The sequence below is a fragment of the Macaca fascicularis genome, chromosome 10 (assembly GCF_037993035.2).
Source record: "Macaca fascicularis isolate 582-1 chromosome 10, T2T-MFA8v1.1".
NCBI classification, from domain to species: domain Eukaryota; kingdom Metazoa; phylum Chordata; class Mammalia; order Primates; family Cercopithecidae; genus Macaca; species Macaca fascicularis.
The window spans coordinates 54,406,627-54,430,800 of NC_088384.1; the positions used below are offsets into that span (position 1 = coordinate 54,406,627).

General features: G+C 41.4%; 1 protein-coding gene across 1 annotated transcript in view; it reads right to left on the reverse strand.

Annotated features, from left to right (window-relative positions):
* The window catches only part of LOC135965277 (protein sel-1 homolog 2-like), an 87,163-nt gene continuing 62,989 nt past the window's right edge, over nucleotides 1-24,174 (reverse strand). The window contains exons 13-20 of the mRNA XM_074003176.1: nucleotides 23,765-23,842; nucleotides 17,925-17,987; nucleotides 17,292-17,379; nucleotides 14,563-14,711; nucleotides 11,836-12,001; nucleotides 11,655-11,729; nucleotides 5,788-5,960; nucleotides 1-105 (exon numbers count right to left, since the gene is read on the reverse strand). Of these exons, the coding sequence (XP_073859277.1) occupies nucleotides 1-105; nucleotides 5,788-5,960; nucleotides 11,655-11,729; nucleotides 11,836-12,001; nucleotides 14,563-14,711; nucleotides 17,292-17,379; nucleotides 17,925-17,987; nucleotides 23,765-23,842 (897 nt within the window). The remainder of the gene's footprint in view (nucleotides 106-5,787; nucleotides 5,961-11,654; nucleotides 11,730-11,835; nucleotides 12,002-14,562; nucleotides 14,712-17,291; nucleotides 17,380-17,924; nucleotides 17,988-23,764; nucleotides 23,843-24,174) is intronic.

Genomic DNA, 24,174 nt, shown 5'->3' on the forward strand with positions numbered 1-24,174 from the left:
TCATTCCATATGCACGGCGACTAGCTTGTTACAGGATTCCTTTCCAACTCGTCTGTGTGCTGTCCAGCAGGAAGGAGCATTCCCTAATACGTTGGCACTTGCTTCCTAGTTGCAGCAAGCAGGGAATTAACATCCGCAAAGAGGAGATTACACTCATGCATCATATTGAGATTTTTCACACACTTCTGTTACTCCTTCAAAAGTAACTCCCTTGTGACATATTCCATGATGGAGCTAACAAATCTGCAGGCAGCAGACAACCTTGAAAAGTAATTAATGATAATATCTTTTCCTCACCACTATGCTTGCCTTTTTTTTGTTTGTTTGTTTGTTTTAGGTCTTGAATAAATCCCTCATGTAATTTTTTTTTTTAAAGTTAGAATTTCCTTGCATAATATTCCCTAAACCACCTCATTCTTTATTGTTAATTCCAAAACACCCTCAACTGAACAAAGGTATATTATTCTGTCAAGTGAGAAAGTATATCAAGATACAAAGTTAGACTATATTATTAGAGTATAAATGGTATTTTCACTTGAGTGTTTCCTTTCATAATATATGGTTTTGTGTGTCTTGTAATAATCTTTAAATTGCTCTGTGATTCTTCACCTGTTTATCCTGGAGGATGCTATTTGAGCTGAGAGACAGAAAGAAAGAGAGAGAGAGGGAGCATGAGAGAGAGAGAAAACAAATTGATATCAAGATAACCTGATAATTGACTGATTACTTCAATGATTCTGTATTATATAGAAACTGCATCTTGGAAGCAGTTATCATATTGGTAGAAAATAAGCCACCTGTTTCCTCCACACATATCAAAAAGGTGTCACAAATTCTTATTTTTATAGGTAAAATACTTTTTGTTAGGGCCAAAAGTTCAAATTCTCAGATGATTATAAGTGGGTGAGTGAGCTAGACTTATCTTTAAAATGTATATTACATCAAATTATTGGTATAATTCTATTTGCCTGATATAAACATGTTAAAGTTCATCTTGAATATCAAAGAAAAATGGATTATAAATATCTTCTTACATTATTAGATAGCCAGTGTTCACTCAGTGTTTATTAAGTGCCATCCACTATGTAAAGCATTTTATATAAATTATCTCATGCAATTTTAAAATCCACCTTAGAAAATGAGTGCCACAATTATTTTCGTTTTTTCAGTGGAAGAAACTGAAGCTCAGAGAGGTTAAATAAATTTCCCAAAGCCATAAACAAAGTAGAGCCTGGAATCAGTGCCAGAAAATTTTTAAAACTCCAGCACCTACTATAATTGTCATATTTCTTTAAGTCTTTTTACTTTCAAGCAACAGTAATAACCATAAAAAGGCACCTAAAGTAGTTTCCCACATAGATGAAAATGTTGCAAATTCTTAATACTCTTTCCTCAGAGGAATCTTTTTGAGTCCTTTATTGTCCTACTGTGTAGATTTGCTGGAGATTTTTAAGTTGTTCTCCTTATGTGTCTTTGTTTTTGTTAATCAATATAATTAAAATATATTATTCTATAAATGTGGGAAGAAGTCAATAAGGATATCAAAATTATTTATTCTGAAATTCATTTTATATAGATATTACTGTAGTTTTATGATTATACAAAATAGTAATTTAATAATCAACTATATTAAAATTTACCTTAAAATTAATTTACATAACAAACATTATCAATCTGTTTCACAAAAGAAAAGCCTCTCAACTATGAAAAAAATGACGGATATATTTAATCTTTCTGTATTCTTTGTGTGAAAATGAACTTGCAGTAAACAAATTAAAAATAAAATTTGATTCTGGGAATTAAATTTATATTACTGTCTCCTGATGCAGATTCTAACTATAATCATGAATTAAAATATTCAGATCTAGTAAATTTTACCCCATAATCTGACAATCCATTAAAACTGCCACATAAGTGCAGGTGCGGTGGCTTACGCCTGTAATCCCAGCACTTTGGGAGGCCGAGGTGGGTGGATCACCTGAGGTCAGGAGTTTGAGACCAGCCTGACCAACATGGAGAAACCCCGTCTCTACTAAAAATACAAAATTAGCCGGGCATGGTGGCGGGCATGCCTGTAGTCCCAGCTACTCTGAAGGTCAAGGCAGGAGAATGGCTTGAACCTGGGAGGCGGAAGTTGTAGTGAGCCAAGATTGCGCCATTGCACTCCAGCCTGGGAAACAAGAGTGAAACTCAGTTTCCCCCCACCCCCCAAAAAAAAAGAAAAAAGAAAAGGAAAACACCAAAACAAGAAAAACCTGTCACACAAGTTGCATTTTCAATACTAATTTCTTTACATCATAATGTTGTGCACTCAATTATTAGGTCTTCTATTGTTTCATGGAAAAGCACAACATACCTTTTATCAGGTAAAGTTAATGGAAAATTGATTCACAAGTTGTATTAGTCTGCTCAGTTTGCCATAACAAAATCACATAAACTTGGTGGAATAAACCACAGAAATTTATTTTCTCCGAGTCCTGAGGCTGGAATTCCAAGATCAAGGTGCCAGCAGGACTGGTTTCTGGTGAGGCCCCACCCCTCTGCTGGCAGATGTTGTCCTTCTCCCTGTGTGTTTATATGGCCTTTCCTCTGTGCTCCAGCAGAGGGAGTGAGCTCTGGTGTCTCTCTCTCCCTCATTTTAAAAGGACATCAGTCATATTGGATTAGGGCCCCCCCCCTTTTTTTTTTTTTTTGTTAGAATCTCACTCTATAACCCAAGCCAGAGTGTAATGGCTCAATCTCAGCTCCCTGCAACCTCCGACTCCCGGGTTCAAGCCATCCTCCAACTTCAGCCTCCTGAGTAGCTGGGATTACAGGTGTGCGCCACCACATCTGGCTAGTTTTTGTACATGCTACCTTGCCCAGCTAATTTTTGTATTTTTAGTAGAGACAAGGTTTTGCCATGTTAGCCTGGCTGGTCTCAAACTCCTGACCTCAAGTGATCTGCCCACCTCAGCCTCAGAATGTGCTGGGATTATAGGTGTGAGCCACCATGCCTAGTCCCTGAGAAGCAATTTCATAACAACGTGTGTGTGAATGCTTGTGTTTCTAAACTACTTCAGGTCCTCTCCCAATTCCTCACTAGGCATTATTCAGTGTTCCCAGAACAATGATGCAGTCAGTCCTGGCCCACAGTTTAAGACAATGAGCTCACTGACTGAGATGCTTCTCAGTGAAGCTACTAGGATAACTCACCTGCATCATCCTAGCCCCAACTTCCTTTCTGAAAGATGGATGATAACAACAATGACCCATATTTTAATATTGATTTACCAAGAGATGATTTATATCTAACTTTCTTCCCCAGAGGTCTTAAATGCCTGCATGTTTATAAAGCAATACTCTATATCACCTTCTTTGATTCTCGAAGATACTGTAGTCGTGGTATTATACTCATCTTTCTCACTGGTTTGCATGAGGATTAACTAATAAAGAGGATTGCCAAGTGCCTCACTGAAGAAATGCTTAATTACTTGATGACTTAACTGCTGGGAAGGCGTATTCTCCTACTCTCTTTTCTTTCATTTGAACAAGCTTTGGGCTTTTAATTACCAGGATATTCATTTTAAGAATTAGAGAAGGTGATAGCGCCTTGTTAATTTGACTCTGAGTTGGCAAGATACCTTTGCGTACTCAGTTATTGTTTTCCTAATTGCTAAACAAAAGAAACCAAATAAAAACAAAGGGCAATGGTCCTCTTTAGCTCAGCCTAAAATTCTCATATCCAGGTGGGAAGTTACTAGTAGTCTCTGCTTTTTTGTTGCTGTTGTTTTTAATGTAGAGACTTTCTGTAGGAAAATAAAATAGACTTCTGACTGAAAGAGACTGAACAAAATGAACTATCCGTGATTTAACAAGAACCCTGGCAGAAAAGAACAGAAAACTGGCCAGAGAGAAACTTCAAAGTGTTTTCCTGAATGTATGAAACGTATGTCTTAACAACTACTATTTGACATTGCGAAGGAAGTGCTTAGGAAAGAGATCAGTGGTGACTCCAAAGAGAAAAACCAAACCCTCTGATGGTCCGCCAGCCAGGCACTGGCTCGCAGTGTGCTCTCCCCAGCATTGCTGGCTCTGTGTCCTGAGAGGACACCCTGCCTGTCCCCAGGGACTCAGGCAAAATGGCCTCACTTAGGCGCGAATACAGCTGTCAGGGCGACCAAGTCCTTTTTGAATAACATGGTGGTGCCGGGGATAGGAAAGCTAACATGGATTTGACACATGGAGTGGGGTCACTTCATCCCTTCTATAGATAGTGCTTCTCCCATATTATGTTTTGCACTAGGAATGATGAGTAAAGAAAGGCTTTAATCTTATTGAAGCCTTACTTAGCAGTTGCTCTAATTCCCCTTAGATCTAAATAACAGTCATTCTACACACTTTCACAAAAGCTTATTCATTTTATCCTTAAAGCCTGGGGTAGGGCAGGTATCTGTTTTACTGAGGTGGATAATGGGTGAGGGACCCAGGGATGGCTAAATAAAATCCTAAGAATCATCCAATTTAGCTATCCCATCCTGTCCCATTCTTACCCATATTTTACAAACATAGGAAGCTTACACCTGCTAGAAATGGGGGAAACAGACTGGATTTGGATTTGACATTCCACTGCTTAGGGTGCCAGGGCTAATGAAAAATGATCAACCAAAAGGCAGGCTGCAGGGGAGGACAGGACTGCAGGGATCCATACCTCTGAATAAGAAGCCCTTCACTGTGCACCATTAGCAGTTCTCAAACAGGAAATTCCCTACCAATAATTCTCAATTACTAGCACAACTGGAAGAAAGAAGAGAGCATAGGAAAGCCGGCAATTCACACGTTATTTGGCTCTAGAAATGGAGCCAGGAATATAAACACCGAAAAGAAACACATGCTTGAGCACCAAGAATGACTCACTGCAAGGCCCACTCTTTTACCAAAAAACAGGGTCAGGCAGGGCTAGGTTCAAATTCTGGCTCCACCATTGATGACCTACGCAAGCTGCTTGGCCAAATGACATAATCTCTCTGCACTTTGGCTTCCTGATGCGTACACTGTGGATAGTTCTAGGGCTTATCTCATTGAGTGGTTGTGTGATGTAAATGACAGAAACACATAGCCCACATAACCCAATGCCTGGCTATTGCTATCATTATTGGTACTGAATACACCTTTCTCACTCTGTGAGACCCTGATGTAATCTTCTGCCTTAATTACACTCACTGTCTAAGAGATTTATCAATACCACCTTGTAGTGCTGGCTCTTTCTCTAAATGAATATGACCCATCGCCTCAAGTCAAGTGTAGTCTTGGGAGAGTGGAGATTCACTCTCTTGGGCCTTTCTAGAGTATCCAGCACTAGGTCATGTACACAGTAGGTGCTTCATAAGACTTTTCTGGATTAATACCACCTTGGTATACAGCTGTGGTCTCTTTTCACTTTCTCCTTGTTCCTGAGAGCTTGAGAACCAGTGGAAATTTTAATGGAAAAAAAGGCCCAGAGGTGAAGGGAAATAGAGACAGGGCCTACTGGAAAAAGCAGGAACTTATTAATTGAATTGGCCTAGACTAGATCTCTTCTACTCACTAGTTATGTCTTTGGCATAAATGGAGAAAATAACTTCTATCTCATAGGGTTCATATTGGAGTAAGTAATATGTATTGGCACATGGGAGGGATTTGGCAGATGTTAAGGCCTTTCCTTCCTTCCTCCACATTGATGACATCAATGAAATTCAAAACATTTACACATTTTCTCTTCCCACACAGATGTCATTACTAGGTTTGAATTATTACCAACACAATTACCTTTGCGATGCCTAAGCCATGTTCATACATATAAGCCAGATTGAACATGGCTTGCGCATTGTGGTATTTGTCGGCTGCAATGCTGTAGTGTGTGGCTGCTGTTTGATAGTCTTTCTTAGTCCCATAGCCATAGTAATGGTAATCTCCAATTTTTACTCTAGCAAATGCATTGCCTGATAGAGATATTAGAAAAAGAAGAATCATAACTCAAATGATTTATGTATAATTCTCAGGAATTCAACCTAATAATCTTGTTTCAGTCCTTTAAAATATATATGTATCTATAACCAAGTATAAAAAAGAACCAAAAACACTCAGAACCCCAGAATTGGAATTAGATATACTTTATGCAATACAAATATAACACTCAATGATAACTGTCTTCATTATAGTGTAACATCCATGGTATAGTACAATTTTATTTTATTTTGTTTTTTGAGATAGTTTCATCCTTGTCACCCAGGCTGGCAGGCTGGAGTGCAATGGCACATTCTGCAACCTCTGCCTCTCAGGTTCAAGCGATTCACCTGCCTCAGCCTCCCAAGTAGTTGGGATTACAGGCCCCCATCACCACGCCCAGCTAATTTTTTTGTATTTTTAGTAGAGATGGGGTTTCACCACGTTGGCCAGGCTGGTCTTGAACTTCTGACTTCAGGTGATCCGCCCACCTCGGCCTCCCAAAGTGTGGGGATTACAGGCATGAGCCACCGCACCTGGCCAAATGTTCTTAAAGAACAAAAAATTACCAATTTTATCTTTTAATTTTTTTAAGTAGGTTAACTCTTGGGAAGCTGGATCCCATCCCTCCCATTCTCAGATGTCACTCCTGAAGCTCTACTCTCCTGCGTCACCACTGTCACCTTCTTTCCCAGATCAATCCCATCCGCCATTCAAACACGCTCTAGCATCTTCTCTGAACAAAAATAAACCCTCTCTTTATCCTGTGGTGTCTCCCTCTAGCTCATGCCCCATTTCTGTTTCCCTTTACACTGAACCTTTTCAAAAGTGTGTTCTATGCTCACTGTCTCCAAAGCTTCACCTCCCACGGACTTTTCAACCCACTCCAACCCGGCTTCTGCCCCGTTGCCCGTGAAGCTGCTATTTTGAAGGTGGTAGATGGCCTTCATACAGCCAAATCCATCGCCACATCTCTGTCCTCATCTTACTCGATGTCCAAGCAGCACTGGAGTGATGGGCCCCATCTGCCCAAGCACTGTCCTGTTGGAGCATTGATGGCACTGCCTTCTCTTGGTTTCCTTTCTACCTCATGGGCTCTTTATTTCAAACTCTGGCCTGACTCCTCCTCTGCCCACTTCCTAAATGTGGAATGTCAAGGGCTTGCCCCTAACTCCTTTTTTTTTTTCTCTTTCTTCTTTCCCCTCTTTTCTCTTCTCTCGCCTCTCCTCCCCACCTCTCTCCAACACTCTGCTTCATCTCAACTCTTTCTCTGGGTGACCTCGTTTCGTTCCATTGACTGTCTTTATTAACTATTTCTAAATTTATATCTACCATCTTTCTCTCACCGAGGCTCAGGTTCTTATGATTGCCTTCTTGATGTCTGCACTTGGATTTCAAACTTAAAATGCCCAGTAGAGATTTCCTAGCACCCTACACACCTTCCTCCAAACGAAATAGTTTCTTCCCTGTCTCAGTACAGTGCCCCCATTGTTCAGGCCATAAGTCTGGGGGAATTATTCCTAGTTCTTTTTCCCTTGCTTCCATCAGCCAATTCATCAAGTCCTGTTGGTTGTGCCTCTGAAACACGCTTAACTCTTGACATCTCCTCCACTGCCTATTCCAGCCTACAATACTACAATAGGCTTCAAATTCTTCTTTTATCTTCACTTTCCAACCCATTCTTCACACAACAGCCAGGGCGATCTTTTTATTTTTTTTTTATTTTTATTTATTTATTTTTGAGACAAGGCCTGGCTTTGTCGCATAGGCTGTAGCGCAATGGCATGATCTCAGCTTACTGCAAGCTCAGCCTCCCAAGCTCAAGCGATCCTCCTATCCCAGCCTCCCAAGTAACTAGGACTACAGGCATGCACCACCATACCCATGTTCACCATATTGCTGTGGCTTGTCTCAAACTCCTGGCTCAAGCAATCCTCCCAACTCAGCCTCCCAAAGTGCTGGGATTACAGGCATGAGCCACCACACCCAGCCAGCATGATATATATATATATGTAAAATACATGTATATGTTATATATAGTATATATGTAACAGTTTTATTGAGATACAATTCACATACCATCCAATTTACCCATTTAGAGGGTACAACGAAATGGTTTTTCATATATTCACAGAGATGTGCAAGCATTACCACAATTTTAGAATAGTTCAATCACTCTGAAGAGAAACCTCATACTGTTTAGCTAGAGGATGATCTTTTTAAAATGTAAAATCAAGTTATGTTATTTGCTTGTGTAAAATCTTCCAATGACTTCACTTTGCCCTTGGAATAATAGTCAGACTCCTTACGACTTACAAGTCATGCCTCACCTGCCCTCTGCACAAGATCCCTGCATTTGATTCCTCAAGGCCCTCTACCTGGCAGGTTCGGAATTCTCTGACTCTTCCTGTGGCTGGCTTCTCTTCATTCTCAGAAGCGCCAATGCCACTTCTCTCCTAGAGGCCGTCTCCAATTACCTTGTCTAAAGTTCCCCTCCGCCCCCACCCCAGAAGTTTTCTACGTCATCTCCATGTTTTATTTCCTTCACAGCATGTCACTGCTATCTGATTTGCTTACTAGTTTATTTTCTCTCTTCCACATGAGGGCAGGCACTTCATGAGGACAAGCACCTTGAACTCTTAATCACTAATACAGTCCCAGAACCTGGAATAGTACTTGATAAATACATATGGAATGAATGGATGGACATGCAAGGAAACTTTTTAGATAATACTTTCCCCAGATATTAAGTACTTTAGAATATTACTTTCCAAAAAACACAAATATGTCAAGTAGAAAAAACTCATGTGACTTTTTAAGATCTATCAGTCTTTTGAAGTCCACTTAGGGATGACCCCTAAGGGTCTCCTTGGGGTCTATGTTCCCATCCACCAGGAGAGTGTTGATTGAAAAGATGAGGGAACACTCATCTAGGACGGCCATCTCAGCTATGGCCAGCCCTTCTGGCATGGTCTTGGCTTACTCAGAAAAAGAGGAAGTGCCCTGTACGGGCTCAGGTCTAGCATTAAGTGATATAGGACTCCTTCCAAAATTTTCTCATTTGGCCTAATGTAGTGCCTAACATCCTTTGGAATTTATTCCTTTAGGTACTGAAATTCTAATCTTGTAGAATCTTCTGTTAAAATGTAGACACTTCAAAAAGATGTAATACCGTGAACCATCTTTAAGTCTCTCTGAATACAGCTAACATTATAAAATTCTTTTTTATTTATTATATTATTATTATTATTATCATTGAGACATAATCTCACTCTGTTGCCCAGGCTTGAGTGCAGTGATGTGATCACGGCTCACCACAGCCTCAATCTCCAGGGCTCAAGAGATCCTCCTGCCTCAGCCCCTTGAGTAGCTGGAACTACAGGTGCACACCACCACACCCAACTAATTTTTTTTTTATCTTTTGTTTTTTTGTAGAGATGATGTCTCACTATGTTGCCCAGCCTGTTCTTGAACTATTGGCCTCAAGTAGTTCTCCCAATTTGGTCTCCCAAAGTGCTGGGATTACAGGTGTGAACCACTGCACCCGGTCTATAAAATTCTTAGCTGACAAAGACATTAGTTATCCAGACTTGCTTTCCAAATGCTTCCAAATGTATAGGTCAGTAACTGGGAGCAAGAACTTATAAGGATGATGCCCAGAAAAGAGGCCTGAGGGAGTCTGGAGAAGCAGGAGGTCCATGGAGCCCTAAAGAGAAACCTATTCCATCTCAAATTTTGCCCAAAGCTGCCCTCCTTTGACCCTAAGATTTCTCCTGGGCTATAACCACAAAGAGATAGGACAATTCTGTGCATTTTCAAGTTGTGCAGGCAGTAAGCAGCATCCCTGAAGTCTCTAAGAATGGAAGGCAGTGAACAAGCTGGTTCTTGGGGGAATTCAGCTCCACCCTAATGAGGGGGCTGACTGGCAGCATGTGGTGATCCGGACAGGCTCCCGTGGGGATCAACTGACAGTGGAGGGATTTCCACTTCGATTTCATAGTCACAGGGCAGTGACTGAGTCCTGATAGTTCAGCACCCTCTTCACATGAGTAACTGCTAAAAGGAGTACAGCCAGTGACTAATTGGAAAATTTCATTATTAGATTTCCTAACCCCAAGTGAGCCACTCAGTAGCCATATCTTCAGGGACACTTATGCCTGACCTCTCTTAGGACACATGATTATTTTTAGCAGTCTGACTTTCTTATATTGAAAAATTCAGTTTAATATCAGTGTACCAGCTGGGCGCCAGTACAGGCTGACGCCTGTAATCCAAGCACTTTGGGAGGCCGAGGCAGGCGTATCACGAGGTCAAGAGATCAATACCATCCTGGTCAACATGGTGAAACCCCGTCTCTACTAAAAATACAAAAATTAGCTGGGCATAGTGGCGTATGCCTGTAGTCCCAGCTACTTAGGAGACCAAGGCAGGAGAATCGCTTGAACCCAGGAGGCGGAGGGTGCAGTGAGTCGAGATCGTGCCACTGCACCCCAGCCTGGAGACAGAGCAAGACTCTGTCTTAAAAGAAAAAAATATGTATGTATCAATGTACCCTTGTTTTCAGTGTCTCTTTTCCTTGCTGCAATTTCCACACTATTTCCTGGCTTGGAATAAACCTGTATTTGTTGTAACTGAGCTGACTGGCCATGGCTGAGAGGTTGTGGGTATTGTTTCCCCACTCTAAATAAGGCCTTCATTGCATTTTATAAAACATAGACTTTTTAAGGGGAATGTCTCACTAAAATTGCATTGATGGCTTGTTGCTGTGCTACCGGCTCAGCTGGATGTGAGAAAGCACCACTGTGACTTTTTCCTCTGCTTCATATTAGTGTCAGCTGAGAATAATTTTTTATCCTATTCACTTCCTGTGAAAAGGGATGATTTGGCCTTAGCATAAGACAATTTTAAGAAACCTAATTGGAAGCAAAATTGCTCTCTTATTGCAAGAGAGTTTTCACATATCCAAATGCCAATGGTGACAGCTTTGCAGTATTTCTCTGCTTTTAATAATGTAATTTTAGGGGGAAAATAGTAATAGACATTGCAATGCAATGCAAATACCACCTGCCATTACTTTTCCCACCACTGGTATCTTATATTCCTTATTCATGTGATGCCAGCAAGCGAGACATGGAAACTCGAGGAAAAGGGAGAGGATCTTGCCATGTATCTGTTTTGTTTTGGTTTGGTTTTTCATTCTCATGTGCTAATGATTGTAGTAAAGATCTGAAGTTTATGGTGGTCATCAATGTGATATTTTAATAGAGAAATCACATGAGCCTTAGATATATACATAACTAATTTTGCTTGTAAACTCATTGAGACATGGGTCACATCTCTGATTAGTTCAGTCAAGATCTCAGCAATGAATGAATGAAGCCAGACCAAGAAACTAGTTTCTTGAGTAAAATTGTGTATTTCAAAGAACTGTTCTGGTGCCATGGAGACAGAGCCGTAGAAAAATTCCTATGGTTTGCTGAACCAGGGACCTTGATAATAATGGGGAAAATAAATTCCTGGAAATGATCTCTAACCAAAGACTGACCCTAACATCAGTATAGTTTGAAATGTCACCTACTTGATATTCTGCTCCTTGCTGCCTATGTGCACAAACACGCAGCTAAAGCAAACCTGATGAATAACAGAGGACAGGGACCGGGTATGTGCTTATTTTTATTTGGGTTCTATACCTTGAATGGCAGCTCGATTCCATAGTAGAAGTGCCATTGGATACATCTTCTCTTTTTCAACAATGTTAGCCTTTTCTAAAAAAGGAGACATTCCGTTAGGAAGGCTTAAAATGCCTCTGTAGTAAAGTCATATATGCATATGTATGATTGGGGGATTGCAGAGAATTTTAACTTATCTTACTAGATTCCAAAATGAATGCTGAATTGCTTTGAGCCACTTCATATCCCATTTCTGCAAGCAGTGCATACTGAACAAGAGAAGAATCTATATCACCATCCTTATAGGCAAAGTAAGCTGTCAGGAATTTCTCAGCCCAGTGGCCTAGTTCACAGACACCTTTATAAAGCTGTATATGGGAGGAGAAATCAAGGAGACTAGTTAGCTAGTATGCTTCACCCCAGGCAAATGAGAAATGAAATCAGTCTTCAACTCCTACGGGCTGGTCAGGGAAGGATTTTAGGTCTATATTTTGCAAATTATTTAGGGTAAAGAGTTAATACCTTTTATAGGCACAAAGATCAGAAGTGTTTGGGTTTGTTTGTTTTGTTTTTGTCTTGAGGGAAACTTCCTCAGCCTTATTTTAATTTTTTTTTGATTTTTCTCTAGATAATGGGCTTCTTGCTTGCTTTTATTTTATTTTATTTTATTTTATTTTATTTTTTATTATTATTATACTTTAAGTTCTAGGGTACATGTGCATAACGTGCAGGTTTGTTACATATGTATACTTGTGCCATGTTGCTGTGCTGCACCCATCAACTCGTCAGCACCCATCAACTCGTCATTTACATCAGGTATAACTCCCAATGCAATCCCTCCCCCCTCCCCCCTCCCCATGATAGGCCCCGGTGTGTGATGTTCCCCTTCCCGAGTCCAAGTGATCTCATTGTTCAGTTCCCACCTATGAGTGAGAACATGCGGTGTTTGGTTTTCTGTTCTTGTGATAGTTTGCTAAGAATGTTGGTTTCCAGCTGCATCCATGTCCCTATAAAGGACACAAACTCATCCTTTTTTATGGCTGCATAGTATTCCATGGTGTATATGTGCCACATTTTCTTAATCCAATCTGTCACTGATGGACATTTGGGTTGATTCCAAGTCTTTGCTATTGTGAATAGTGCTGCAATAAACATACGTGTGCATGTGTCTTTACAGCAGCATGATTTATAATCCTTTGGGTATATCCCCAGTAATGGGATGGCTGGGTCATATGGTACATCTAGTTCTAGATCCTTGAGGAATCGCCATACTGTTTTCCATAATGGTTGAACTAGTTTATAATCCCAGCAACAGTGTAAAAGTGTTCCTATTTCTCCACATCCTCTCCAGGACCTGTTGTTTCCTGACTTTTTAATGATCGCCATTCTAACTGGTGTGAGATGGTATCTCATTGTGGTTTTGATTTGCATTTCTCTGATGGCCAGTGATGATGAGCATTTTTTCATGTGTCTGTTGGCTGTATGAATGTCTTCTTTTGAGAAATGTCTGTTCATATCCTTTGCCCACTTTCTGATGGGGTTGTTTGTTTTTTTCTTATAAATTTGTTTGAGTTCTTTGTAGGTTCTGGATATTAGCCCTTTGTCAGATGAATAGATTGCAAAAATTTTCTCCCATTCTGTAGGTTGCCTGTTCACTCTGATGGTAGTTTCTTTTGCTGTGCAGAAGCTCTTTAGTTTAATGAGATCCCATTTGTCAATTTTGGCTTTTGCTGCCGTTGCTTTTGGTGTTTTAGACATGAAGTCTTTGCCCATGCCTGTGTCCTGAATGGTACTACCTAGGTTTTCCTCTAGGGTTTTTATGGTATTAGGTCTAACATTTAAGTCTCTAATCCATCTTGAATTAATTTTCGTATAAGGAGTAAGGAAAGGATCCAGTTTCAGCTTTCTACTTATGGCTAGCCAATTTTCCTAGCACCATTTATTAAATAGGGAATCCTTTCCCCATTTCTTGTTTCTCTCAGATTTTAAATTTGTATAATAAACTTTCCTGACTTGGAGGCTATATGGAAGAATAAGAATGTATCGCTAGTGTGTGTGTGTGTGTGTGTGTGTGTGTGTGTGTGTTTCTGTTTTAAAGGGACTTTCTGAGCAGTGCAGCTCTGCAAGGGCAAGTTCTAAGGCCATAGCTGATGTGAAAAGGAGAGAACGAAGGGAAGACAGTGCCGAAGGGTGTAGGTGACATAACTGTGAAGAAGGTGTGCAGAGCCCTAGGGGGACAAATGTCAACTTAGCTGAATAGCCCTTATGTAACCAAAAGAGGTTAGCCATCCATAATTCATTAGGAAGTTGGCAAAGGAGCAAATCTAAAGATAGATCATTAGCTGGCAGCTTTTGAAATGAGCTTCAGAGGGGCCAGATTGCAACATAGAGTATTTATGCTGGTGCAGCAGACGTGTTTAATAAATCAATGAAGGACATTAAGGTCCTAAAAGCATTCTTTTGGAAAGCGTATCACTGGCTCAGACTGAAAGAATTCACTTTCTCAATTGTCATCCAAATCATCAAAAACCAAAGGATGCTGCTTTCTCGGAAGAAGTGGGCTACATTTTCTAGGCTAAATCTAGCCTTTCGTTTCCCAAGTAGCAACTCCCTATCCCACTAGAAGTCCCACATTGCCCTGGTGATTTGATTGAATGCTGAAACAGAGCTCCTTAACTGCATATTGAGGTGAGCTCTGAACTTGATGAAAAGCCAAATGTCAGAGAGAGGAGAGATCTTTTCTCTGTCTCCCCCATCCCGAGTTACATCACTGCTTTTCCCCTCTGACAAATGTCAGTATTCACATTGTCAACTGGAAGAAAAGAGGTAATATTTATAAAATCAAAGACACCAACAATTTAAGAACAGTATCACCTCCTCTGTGTCATATATGACAAGTGCTTTAAAAACAGCCTCATATTGCATTTACCTCCACAGCAGTTCTGCATGATCTTACTACTCCTGTTCCTGTTGCATACATCTCGGCCAGACAATAAATGGCGAGGGGCTGCCCACTCTGAGATGCCAAGTAAAAATATTTGAAGGCAAGTTTATAATCCTTCCATATTCCAGAGCCAGCTGAAAATTAAAATCATTTTAAGCCATCCCTTATTGACTTTATTTTTTATATTATAATCACTGAATATAATAGTCATAGTGATGCCTGCTATGTAAATACGATGGGAAAAGCCAACCAAAAGTCAAGCTACTCTAAATCCACTATTTGTGAAGGTGGGGGTGAACACTGAGTTTGATTCTAAGTAAGAATATGGAAATTTATATTCTTGAGCCATTCTGAAAAAAAAAAATCGAGAAAGAAGGACTACTTAGTCTTGTGAAAGTATCTCCCCACTATGGCATAACTAAAGTTAATGCAAAGGAAATCAAGTGATGGTCTCTGAGGACCCAAAGCCCCACTATGATGCATCTCGCCATCTTTGTCATCCTTCCATATCAGGGCACCCATACAGCTTCTCCCAGCCACAACTGTGGCATATGCAGCAGGTACATCCAAGCTCCAAGAAGCCGAACTCTCACCAAACTCCTGCTTAGAGCAGGAATAGGCATTTGAAGCTAGATCAGAGAACCAGCAGTCTCCCAGCAGCCAAAATTCTTGTCCTGGCTCTCTCATTAGTTCTTTTGTGAGTTGGGCACTTTATTTGCAAAAGTGAAGGCTTTCCTTAGATTATCTTTAAGTTATCTTCCAGCTCTAACACTGGAGCCTTTAGAAGCAGTGCCATGTAGCGATTAAGAGCAAAAGCTCTGGAGGCAAATAGCTTGAGTTTGAATTCCAGCTCCACAACTGTGTGATCCTGGGCAAGGTGTCCAACCACAACATTGGCTTAGTTTGCTCATCTGTCCACTGTGGGATACTCTGTAAATGTGTTGAGAGGATCAAATGAGTTAAAACGTACAAAGACTTAATATACATTAGCCATGACTATTTTTCTTATTCTAGAAACTTGGGAAATCTGGTAGATCCCGAGCCAAGAACTTGGAATGAACTAAAAGAACGAGGCCATCTTAGGCAACCTCAACCCCCCAAGATAGTACAAAACAGGTGCTCCTGCTGGGCCACTGTGGAAAATGCCAGTGACCCCTTGACTGGATGTGACCTCCTTGATGATGCGGTCTGCTGCTGCCCTGGCTCTGCCTCTGACATGAAGGACTTGGTGGGGATACTCAGGTGTGTTCAGATGTCCTGCTGTTTATCTTGGCCACTTCCTCTCTCACTCCCCACAGAGATTATTACAAACTTTCATGGCTTTCTGAGACCTCCTAGCCAACCACTCTACTTTTGCTCACAGAAGTCAACTTTGTACCTACTAGATCATTGAAGAAAACTTCATCTTTCCTCACTCGCCTCTCTCCCCATCCCATTCCCCCATACTTAGATTCGTATTATCCTTTCCACTCTCCAGTCTTTGAGGCTGAGCAATCCTGCCTATCTATCAAGGTTAAAGAGGCTTCGACTGCTCTGCGCCCAATCATGTGCTAATACCACCAAAGTTTTTCAGAATCTCTTTCCATCAGTTATAATTATGCTCAGGTCTCTTGCCATCTTAAAAGTAACACCCTCTGGGTCCTTAGTCCCCCTAATGCTGAGTTCCTTCTCTCTCTTTCCCTTTAAGGGCATGCTGCTTGCAAGAATACTTTTATTTCTCAACTTTCTGATCTCAAATTCATGCCATTGTCATCCGGCTTCCACCCCAAGCAGTCCAATGACGTCACCCACATTCTCTGTATTGCCAAGTCTTATAGATATTTCATTCTTTCTTACTTGATTTTTTTTTCTTTTTTTGAGATGGAGTCTTGCTCTGTTGCCCATATTGGAGTGCAGTGGTGTGATCTTGGCTCACTGCAACCTCCACCTCTTGGGTTCAAGCGATTCTTCTGCCTCAGCCTCCCGAGTAGCTGGGACTACAGGCGCCCCTCATCACACCAGGCTAATTTTTGTATTTTTAGTAGAGACGGGGTTTCACCATGTTGGTCAGGCTGGTCTCGAACTCCTGACCTCGTGATCTGCCCGCCTCAGCCTCCCAAAGTGCTAGGCTTACAGGGGTGAGCCATCATGCCTGGCCTCTTGTTTTTTAAACCAGGTTTCTCACTGCGTTTCACAGGGGTGCTCATTCATTTACTCTTCCTTGAAAGTTCTTCCCTTGGCTCCATTAAGATGTGTGTGTGTATATATATATATATTCTCAGTGATGTACTTCCCCTGCCTACCCTTCAATACAGAATGGAGGATCACTAGTTATCTACCATGGTCCACTGCTCTTTCCTCTCACCCTCTTGCTCCTTTCCTTTTGCAGCCTCAACTACTCTTAACTAACAGCTGTGTGCTGATGCCTCTCGAACCTTCTCTGTAAGTTTGACCTTTCTTATGAGTTTCATACTTGCTTCTGGGGATGTGCATGGGATATCGCTAGCACCTCCAACTTAACCTTGTCATAGGTGAGCTTCCTGACTCTGCACCTCCTTGTCCCCTCTCCCAACTGGTGTACTTTTCTTTAGTCTTTTTCAAATTCTTATTTAATTTGTTGCCTAAATGCTCTGTCTAAACCACTCACACCAACCGTTTGATGTTTGTTATAAAAGGAGCAGACTTAATAGTGCATATGTCATTCTAAATAAAGCAGCCGTATTTATGGCACTTACAGTAGTACATGAAGCCTAACCGGAACTGTGCATCGGGCCACCCTTTCTCCGCAGCTTTCTGAAAGTATTTAAGTGCTTCAGCATAATTCTGCAGATAATTACACTCTATTACTCAAAGGCACAAGTAAAACTCCATGGAAACAATTGCCTTCCACTTTTTAAAAAGAGTATAGACAGTGCCCTATGTGATTTAGGCTAATTAAAATAGTATCAGAAACATTATATATTTTATTTCATTATTATATTAGACTCTATTAGGAGCTAATGTCTCATTTTCATCATAATTATGTCTTTTTCTACCTTGACAGTACATTTTGTTAGATATTGGGGGAAGGTCACTTAAAAGACTAAGAAGATAAATTTCTCCATCAATAAAGTCCTCAGAGGAGAGATGATTTCTAAGGTTACTTAGAATCTATGATTCTAATATATAATTAGAATTACTATTATTGTCACAAGCTTGTTCTTCAGTGTCTCTTTGGCAGATATTTCACTGGATTTATTCTCTATTATCTGATATAACAGTTTGGCATACCAGATAATAGAGATGAATTCCTTTAAACTAATGAATGACCATGAATTTTACCCTATAAATTGCTACAAATGAAAAGATAATAAAATAATTCAACTTACCACGAGAACTCCTTTTCCATAAAAGTAAAGAAGACCAAGCCCATGAAGGCTAATTGCATTGCCCTAGAAGAGTTTTAAAAAGCCAAGTAAAGTCCCAGAAGAATTCATGATAAGGAAAACTACTGCAAAATTGTTCAAAATATTTGACATACACCCAGTAAGAGATTAATCAAGGCAGTTGACCGGTTATTCTGACCCACTCTAGTTTCTCCTTTTATACTTTCATAAACCCTTCTGGCTAGAAAAGGGAAGAGGGAAACAAAAGTCAAATCTCTCCTCCATTCTTGTATTCAACACTTATTTAGGACTTGCTTTGTATATGATTCCATAGTAGGCACTGGGCAGAGGTAGGAGGTGAAAGGTAAAAGATGAAGAAGCTATAATCCCTGCCTTGGAGAATTCACACACTACTGGGCTCTGAGCCATATCAAAAGGGAGGGGCAGGTCAAAACTTCTTAAGAGTTCTGTCAAATGTGGTAAGTCCTAAAGTTGAAATAGATTGAGGCCGGGCGTGGTGGCTCATGCCTGTAATCCCAGCACTTTGGGAGACTGAGGTGAGGGGATCACCTGAGGTCAGGAGTTTGAGACCAGCCTGGCCAACATGGCGAAATCCTGTTTCCACTAAAAATGTAAAAATTAGCCAGTCGTGGTGGCAGACGCCTGTAATCCCAGCTACTTGGGAAGCTGAGGCAGGAGAATCGCTTGAACCTACGGGGCGGAGGTTGCAGTGAGCCGAGATTGCGCCACTTCACTCCAGCCTGGGAGAAAGAGCAAAACTCTGCCTGAAAAAAAAAAAAAAAGAAAGAAAGAAAGGAAAAAAAGAAGTAGATTGAGAGTGTTACAGACACCTAGAAGAGGGACGCTCTAGTGCCTGATTGAGACTAGGAACTGAAGAAGATCGAATTGTCAGGAGTGGGGGTGGTGACATCTGAGCTAGGTCTTAAAGGATGTGTAAGAATTTTCCAGAAGGGAGAAGTCTATCCAGACACTTGTTACCTACTCAGGTCTAAGGAGGTTGACATAAATGGCCAAATCACATTTTAGAGACTGTGGATTTCAGTCCAGCCACTACAGATAGTAAAGCATTGTTGGTATACTTCTTTATTCAAATTTATTGCTTATAACATCCCTGATGTTTCCTTTTCAACTTGATGCTAAATTAATTGCCATTTATTTTCTGATTAATATTCTGAATACTCTAAGGAAGGGAGTATTTCGCACATTTAGTAGTCAGCACATGTTCAAATATATAGATATTTAGCATATCAATTTTGGATGAAGAGTGAACTTTGAAAGTGACTTTCTCAAGGAGAAAACTCTTTCTTTCCATCTCCTATCATGCATTTCACCCTCTAGTGACTACAGTAAGAAACTGTGATTGACCACCTGATTTTCTTTTTTTTTTTGAGATGGAGTCTCACTCTGTTGCCCAGGCTGGAGTGCAGTGAGGTGATCTCGGCTCACTGCAACCTGTGCCTCGCGGGTTCAAACTATTCTCCTGCCTCAGCCTCCTGAGTAACTGGGATTACAGGTGCGCGCAATCACACCCAGCTAATTTTTTGTATTTTTAATAGAGACGGGATTTCATCATGTTGGCCAGGTGGGTCTCAAACTCTTAGCCTCAAGTGATCTGCCCATCTCAGCCTCCCAAAGTGTTGGGATTACAGGTGTGAGCCACTGTGCCCTGCCAACCAACTGACTTTCATTCAGCAGATCTGTAGGTATGTTTTACAGGTTTCTAGTATTTCTGCAGGAACTTATGTTCTAATAGAAAGCTCTCCAAATTTCTTCTTACCACCTATATTTAGTTATTGTAGATGCAGCCAGAGTAACCCTCAGTAACACAGGAATAGCACATAAATAGAGAAGGCATATTTCAAAAATGGTTTCAAGACTCCAAGTTTTGAGGCTATCGTATGAGAGGATCTGCTATTGTAAGAGTTCTTAAGGACAGTACATCCGTGTTTAAAACAGATGGTATAATTCTGCTCTCTTCTTCCCTCTTCTCTCCTGGTCACATCTCTTGTGGTTCTGGGAGTCTCGGGTTGCTCTGCTCTGAAAGTAGTAAGGCTCAGTGTGATGAGTGTGGCAAAGTCTAGTGAGTCTGTCTTCTTCTAATTAGCCTCGTTTAGATGTCATCTTGAATTGTAGTTCCTATAATCCCCATGCATCATGGGAGAGACCTGGTGGGAGGTAATTGAATCCTGGGGGCGGTTACCCCCGTGCTGCTGTTCTTGTGATAGTGAGTGAGTTCTCATGCGATCTGATGGCTTTATAAGGGGCTTTTCCCTCTTTTGCTTAGCACTTCTCCTTGCTGCTGCCATGTGAAGAAGTACGTGGTTGCTTTCCCTTCTGCCATGATTGTATGTTTTCTGAGGCCTCCCCAGCAATGCTGAAATGTGAGCCAATTAAACCTCTTTCCTTTGTAAATTACCCAGTCTCAGGTATGTCTTATTAGCAATGTGAGAACGGACTAATACAGAAAGGAAGGAAACAGAAATGAAAGGAGGGAAGGAAGAAGGGAGAGAGAAAGGAGAAAGGTTAAAATAGCAGGGACAAATTACTTTCTCCTCTAAGGGAGTCCCTGGGACCCCAGGGGCTCAGTGAATTACCCATCACTGTTTAAGACCCAGTGTACCTATTTAGAATTTGTCAGGTGAGGAGTGGCCAGTTCAGATACCTGCAGGAACCATGCCGGTGATATAAGAAATAAAATATGCCGGGTGGTGGAGACAGTGGTGCAGATGGAGACACACAGAGTCCCTGCCCTGCGTGAAGGCAGCAGCAGCTCTCAGCTCCTCTGCTCCAGCTGAAAATGGCAGTCCTGTTTCATTAGCGTTTGTCATTTTCTTTTCTCTTTCTTTTTTCTTTTCTTTCTTTCTTTTTTTTTTTTAAAGACAGACTCTTGCTCTATCACCCATGCTGGAATGCTGTGGAATGATCTCAACTCACGGCAACCTTTGCCTCCTGGGTTTAAGTGAGTTTCATGCCTCAGCCTCCCAAGTAGCTGGGATTACAGGCATTCACCCCCATGCCCGGCTAATTCTGTACTTTCTGTAGATATAGGATTTCACCATGTTGACCAGGCTGGTCTCGAACTCCTAACCTCAAGTGATCCACCAGCCTCAGCCTTCCAAAGTGCTGGAATTTAGAGGTGTCAGCCACCATGCCTGGCTAGCTTTTGCCATTTTCAAGAAAAGCTGGATGTTTAGATTTGGATGTCAAGTTTACTGATTTATTTAATTTATTTATTTTTTGAGACAGAGTCTTGCTCTGTTGCCAGGCTGGAGTGAAGTGGCAGGATCTCAGCTCACTGCAACCTCTGCCCCCCAGGTTTAAGCGATTCTCCTGCCTCAGCCTCCCAAGTAGCTGGGACAACAGGCACATGCCACCGCACCCAGCTAATTTTTTGTATTTTTAGTAGAGACAGGGTTTCACCATGTTGGCCACGATGGTCTCAATCTCTTGACCTGGTGATCCGCCCACCTCGGCTTCCCAAAGTGTTGAGATTACAGGCGTGAGCCACCATGCCCAGCCAGCTTACTGATTTTTAAAACACTTTTTGGCCCAGAAAAACCATATGTATAGCCAACCCCTCCAGTATACACCTGCTGTTTTAGGATGTAATGCTGTTGCTTAGGTTAACTGACATGAAGTCAGGGAGCAAATAGGCCTTTCTTTGGCAAATATTTAATAAACCCCTGCTCTGGACCCCTTTATTTAATAACCCCTTGGCAGGACCTTTGCCCTCCTCTAGTTGAGGACACATGGCTTTTGGACAGGAGGGGAGAAGCAACAGGTAGGAACCAGTTAAATCCCAGCAGCAGGAGTGAATGGAGGGTAAGTTCAGAAGAGGAAAGAGATCATGTGAGCCAGTAAGGGCAAGGGCAGCTCTGTGGCTGGAGGGAGGACTGGGCTGTGCTCTGAGGGATAAGTAGGACTTAGAATAAGAGACTCTGGGAAGGGGAGGCAGATGACAAAAGTATGGAGATGGGGACGGGCCTGACGTTCAGGGGCGCAAGAGAGAACTGGAGGAATGTGGTCCAACATGGGCACAATGTCACATTCAGTCACTGTGCTTGTTTCTAAGTAAATAAGACAAAAGAGGTTGTAAAATCTGTAGCTCTATGTCATGGTATTGATATCATTTAAAAACAAATTTACAAAGCAGTTTTAAAAAAAGTAGTAAGAGTGAGAAATCTCATAAATTGTCCAGGTACTGATCAAGAAGTATGTGGCCATCTCTACCCAATGCCATTTAGAATAATTACCTTAATTGTAAGTTCAGATTTCCTTTGTAAAGGAAAGCAGCTCGGGTTCAGCGCACCAGAGACCCAGATCACTGCTGGTTGGTTCCACAACCCTGAATAGCTTGGAAGCTGAGTTAATTTACACTCCCATCTCCCTGGCATTATTCTTATGGGCTGACAAATCAGTGTTATTTGCCAGATTATAAGACATTTTCCTTGTCACTCCTTTTCAGTCTGCTTTTCCTTGTCATCCTAATCTAATGGTACTTCAGATAACTGCCTTGCTGAGCAACAATTTCATATACATTACAAGGGAGAGAAGCCAAGTACTAGCCTTCTCAGTAATTTACACCACAATAGCAGCAGCTCGGAGGTGCTAGTCACTTATAAATAGGCTCCTAGAGCAGTGTGTGGGTTTTTAAAAACTGGGAACAGTTGAAATGATTCCTGATTTGAGCACATCTTTACTGCCAGTGTTCCAGTATGCAACTGTAAGACAACAAAATGCTTCCTACTGTGCAGGGATAGAAAGTTTACCAAGGCCATTCGCCAAGAGCAGGCCGATGGGTGTTGGGATGAGGCCATCTTTTGTGCATGAAAGGGATTCAGAGGAGTCTACTAAGTCTTATTTGACAGATACCGGCCTCACGGAGCCCAGGAACAAAGGCAGAGACTTCAATGCAGGAGGCATATTATACCATTTCTCTCGTCCCTCATACAGCTAATTCATTCTGTCTGGAATGTGCTCCAAAGTTCACTCTACCTTACTGGTCCCACACTGCAAAAGATAATAGCGCGCTTACTATGTATCAGGCACTGCTTTAAGTACTTCACAATATGAGGCACAGCCTCCTGAGCAGCTGGGACTACAGGTGTGTGCCAGCACGCCGGGCTAATTTTTGTACTTTTTGTAGAGATGGGGTTTCACCATGTTGCCCAGGCTGGTCTCAAACTCCTGAGCTCAAGCAATCTGCCTGTTTCAGCCTCCCAAAGTGTTGAGGTTACAAGCGCGAGCCACTGTGCCTGACAGGCAAATATTCTTAAATTCCCATTTTACAGATGGGGAAATTGAGGCACAGAGAGGTTAAGTAACATGCTCATGTTCACACATCTAGTCAGTTTCAAGGCTGGCATTCAAGCCAGGGATTCTGTCTCCAGATCCCTCTTCTCAGTCTCCTTGCCCTGGCCTCCTCCCTGACAAGCTCCCACCTCCGCCAGAGGGAGCTCTGGCCAACAGAGGGATTTTCCCTTCCTCTGTCCTCATCTCTTTTGTTTCCTGTTCCTGAGCTAGATGGCCTCATCTATTGCATAAGGGAGAGGGGAAAGCTGAACTTCTGTCTGGCTTCCTCCTGGCCTCTGCTAGGGCAGCACAAGCCACTGCCATTTTTCATTTTCCAAGAAGACAAGTCGTAGCTTCCCTTACTGTCATTGCATACTCCCATCACCAATATTATACTTCTCCAGGACACAAAAATCCTTACTGGCCCATTATCTGGGCTTGGGACTTTGAAGTCCATTCTTTGGCACCAGTCTGCATGTAATAAAAGCAATTTGTGTGTATGTGTTTACAGCAGTGCATTAAGGACATACCTTACTGGCTGCCATGGAAAAGTACTTGAAGGCAGTAGCATTATTTTGCGGTGCGGCAGCATTCCCCTCTAAATACATCTAGGAAGAAAAATGAAAAGAGGATAGAAAAAAAAACAAAATAATTTGAGGGTAATGCAAATATTTTAAAATGAGATAGAGGTAAGACTAGTATAACACATTGAAAGTAGTAAATGCCCACTGAATTGTATATTTTAGAGTGGTCAATTTTGTGTTATTTACATATTTACATTTTACCTCAATTTAAAACAACAAGAAAAAGTAAGAGTACCATTTATTACAGATTTCTGGAGTGACCCTGCCTGAGGGCAAAGAAATGGACCCTGTTTCTGTTTTCTCTCTCTCTTTTGTTTTGCATCTACATTTACTGTGTGTTGCACTTAGGAAGCAGG